The following is a 3,994-nucleotide window of genomic DNA, read 5'->3' as shown; positions in this document are numbered from 1 at the left end:
AAATACTTGGTCCATGTATAAATTTGTCCATGTACATATTTGACTTACAGTTTAAAATATTCCTTCCATTTTCACTAATTGGTGAAATATACTTAAGATTCTGTACTTAAAATATAAAATCAAGGCCAGGCGCGGTGGCTCACGCCTGTAATCCCAGCACTTTGGGAGGCCGAGGCGGGTGGATCACGAGGTCAGGAGATTGAGACCATCCTGGCTAAAATGGTGAAACTCCATCCCTACTAAAAATACAAAAAATTAGCCGGGCGTCATGGCGGGCGCCTGTAGCGCCAGCTACTCAGGAGGCTGAGGCAGGAGAATGGCGTGAACCCAGGAGGCGGAGTTTGCAGTGAGCCAAGATCGCGCCACTGCACTCCAGCCTGGGCAACAGAGCAAGACTCTGTCTCAAAAAAATAAACTAAACTAAACTAAACTAAACTAAACTAAACTAAACTAAACTAAACTAAAATCAAGTGATTTCAATAATTGACTGGATATAGCAGAGTCACCAGAGAAAGCATATATGAAATAAATGTGTCTATATTCTGTGTATATGCACATTTAGGAAGAGAGGGGTAGGTAATAGGGAATGTTGATTGAATACCTGATTAATGCCAGGAGCAGTAATAACCTTCACAACTATCATCCTCACAGCATTGATCACATTTCATTCTTTTGACAAACTTGTGAGCAAGTAATGATATTTCCATATTACAGGTGCTAAAAGTGAGATAAGTGTTCGTATGAGTCACAGATAACACCAAAAAGCATTTAGGGTATTGATTTCAACCTTATACCCTCTTCTTCTCCTGAGTCCACAAGCTCGATAGCTCACATTGTTTAATCTCATTTCTTCTTTTTGTTTGTATACTTCCGCTAATAGAATCGAGCGGCTATGAAGATATACAATGAAGTAGTGGAAGAAGAGCTAGCTACCTGTTACTCTTAGGCTAGCATTTTGAGAAAACTAAGTCAGACAGACTTCCACTCTCCATCTGACTGCTCACCCCCATTTTCTGCTCTCGGAAGGCCCAAGTCTCCTCTGCAGCCTGTGCATGGCTGACTTCATCTCTTGATTTCTCAGGGAATAGATGATGGGGTTCAGCATGGGGGTAATGACCGTGTTATTAATGGATATGGTTGTGTCCATGGGCAGCGTCGTGAAGGGCCGGCAGTAGATGTAAACATAAGGCACGAAGTGAAGAGTCACCACCAGCATGTGGGACGTGCACGTGGAGAGGGCTTTGTTCCGCCCCTCCCCAGAGTGGGATCTCAGCATCACCAGAATGACAGTGTAGGAGCCCAGGAGCAGGAGGAACCAGAGCAGGGTCACCAGTCCGTTGTTAGAGATCATGAAAAGCTCCAAAGCAAAGGTGTCAGTGCAGGCCAGTTTTACCACCTGGAGCACATCACAGTAGAAGGCATCCAGTGTGTTGGGGCCACAGAAGGGGAGTGGAAGCATCAGAATTACCTGGACGATTGAATGCAAACCACCACTCACCCAAGAAGCCACCACCAAGGCCACCCACACCTCTTTCCTCATCATGGTCACATAGTGCAGGGGCTTGGCGATTGCAAGGTATCTGTCATAGGCCATCACAGAGAGGAAAAAAATATCTGCCCCACCAGCAAAGTGGAAGAAAAAGATCTGTGCCATGCAGCCATTGTAGGAGATGGTTTTCCTGTCTGATAAAAGATCCACCAGGAACTTGGGGACGGTGATAGATGAAAAAACGATGTCCAGGACTGATTTGTTCTGCAGGAGAAAGTACATAGGAGTGTGTAGGTGGGACTCACAGGTAATAGTGACCACAATGAGTGCATTTCCCAGGACTGTTGCTACATACACAGCAAAGAAGACCACAAACAAGAAAAACTCCAGCTCTCGGGAACATGTAAGTTCCAGGAAGAAAAACTCCTTCACATTAGTGTGGTTGATCTGGTCCATGATGGGGATGACTCTCTTCCAGGTCCTACCTTTGGTGAAGATATGTTAGAACTTGGATTATGGCGACATGAGGTGGCAAAATCATTGATCACATACTGCTCTCAAGCATCCAGGTCATCATGACTACACAGAAAAACTGGGCCAGTCTTCCCTTTGTGGTCTGGAAATTCTTCTTTCATATGGTTCTTCTTTCTTATTGTAAATACCTTGGGTTAACAGGAAAAAACCATCACATGTCTGTATCCTCACTCTGACCAGAGAGAGATGGATGGACTGTGGCTGTTTGCCTATGCTTTACCAAGGGCTTACACCTGCAATAGCTCATACTGATTTCAATTCTCATGAAGTTTCTGAAGAGTCTTTAGTATGGTTATCTCCATTTTATATACAGGGAAACTGAAGCTTTACAGCAGTTAATGACTTACATCTGCATAATCGCAAAATTAGTGAATTGTAAATTGAGGATTCAAATACAAATCAATCTCCTGACTTGAGAAAGATTCCCTCCTTGATCAAATGTTGGTTAGGCTCCTCTGAGCCCTTTTCTTGACTATGACTCAACCTTGACCTTCTGTGTCTGTCTTTGCTGAGCCCAATTTTAACAGGAATCTTGCCAAGTCAGTTTAATGAGAATTCCACACCCTTGAAATCTAATCAAATTCCTCACCCCTTACCCTTTTATATATTTATTATTTTTAACCTCATCCCTCACCCTCAATATCTAAGTCCTTGGCCAGTCTTTAGCAAGAATTCTTTTATGCCAGTTTAGCAAGAACCACCCTACCTTTGATATCACTTCTTAGTAATTTTCAATCCACTGACCTCCCTCACTCTGCTCATTGCTTATAAATCTTCACTTGTTTTCGCTATATTTCGAGTTGAGTTCAATCTTTTTCTTCTATTGCAAGAGTTTTAAATGAAATCTATCTTCTTGTCTTTAATAATTGTCTGGTGAATAATTTTTCTTTAACATAACAGTCTCCAGAGGTTTTTCCACTGTACAACTCTGAAAAATCAGAGAGTCTGGGGCTTACTTTGGCTTACCAGAATTCTAGTGTGTATATAAGGCTTAAACAGTTTATTAAGTAGTTTGACTACCTAATCCTCATCTCATCCCTTATAAAAAGAGAAGGGTCAGGCCCTCATAAGTACTCCTCTTTGGCACTCTGGGAAGCCTGGACCTTGCTATTGACACATAGGGCTCTTTGTATAGAGCCACAATGATTGTTCAGGGCATGTTTTAGTATCACAGAAAAACTGATCATTAGAGCATCACAGGACTTCAGAGATAAATTAGTCTAATGTTTCTTACTTTAGGAGTGACTAGAGAAGGACATTTATTTTTTTCAGAATCAGAGATTGAATTGGTGAAATATAGAGAACTGTAAACAGGTTTGTTGACTCAAATTCCAGGGATATTCTACTATTGCTATATAATAGCAACTTACTATATTAATACTTCTTCTTCCCAAATCAGAAATTCAGTCATGTGAGGACAAACTTCTTTCAGTAAGAATCTCTGTATGAACCAGGTGCAGTGGCTAATGCCTGTAATCCCAGCATTTTGGGAGGTCAAGGCAGGCAGATTGCTTGAGTTCAGGAGTTTGAGACCAGCCAGGACAATAGTGAGACCCTGTCTTTTTCTTTTTTTTTTTTTTTTATTATACTTTAAGTTTTAGGGTACATGTGCACATTGTGCAGGTTAGTTACATATGTATACATGTGCCATGCTGGTGCGCTGCACCCACTAACTCGTCATCTAGCATTAGGTATATCTCCCAATGCTATCCCTCCCCCCCCCACCCCACCACAGTCCCCAGAGTGTGATATTCCCCTTCCTGTGTCCATGTGATCTCATTGTTCAATTCCCACCTATGAGTGAGAATATGCGGTGTTTGCTTTTTTGTTCTTGTGCTAGTTTACTGAGAATAATGGTTTCCAATTTCATCCATGTCCCTACAAAGGACATGAACTCATCATTTTTTATGGCTGCATAGTATTCCATGGTGTATATGTGCCACATTTTCTTAATCCAGTCTATCATTGTTG

At 41.8% G+C, this 3,994-nt stretch overlaps 1 protein-coding gene across 1 annotated transcript; it reads right to left on the bottom strand.

Moving 5' to 3' along the window:
• Positions 1-1,000: 1,000 nt before the first annotated feature.
• On the bottom strand, positions 1,001-1,945 carry OR4D6 (olfactory receptor family 4 subfamily D member 6). Its single transcript, XM_004051249.4, has one exon. The coding sequence runs from the start codon at positions 1,943-1,945 to the stop codon at positions 1,001-1,003; it is 945 nt and encodes a 314-aa protein (XP_004051297.4).
• Positions 1,946-3,994: the final 2,049 nt, after the last annotated feature.

The sequence above is a fragment of the Gorilla gorilla genome, chromosome 9 (genome assembly GCF_029281585.2).
Source record: "Gorilla gorilla gorilla isolate KB3781 chromosome 9, NHGRI_mGorGor1-v2.1_pri, whole genome shotgun sequence".
Lineage (NCBI taxonomy): Eukaryota > Metazoa > Chordata > Mammalia > Primates > Hominidae > Gorilla > Gorilla gorilla.
This window is presented reverse-complemented; position numbering and strand designations above follow the sequence as displayed.

Excerpts from the sequence above, each read along its gene's own strand:
- OR4D6 (XM_004051249.4), bottom strand. The coding sequence starts at position 1,945 with ATGGACCAGATCAACCACACTAATGTGAAGGAGTTTTTCTTCCTGGAA.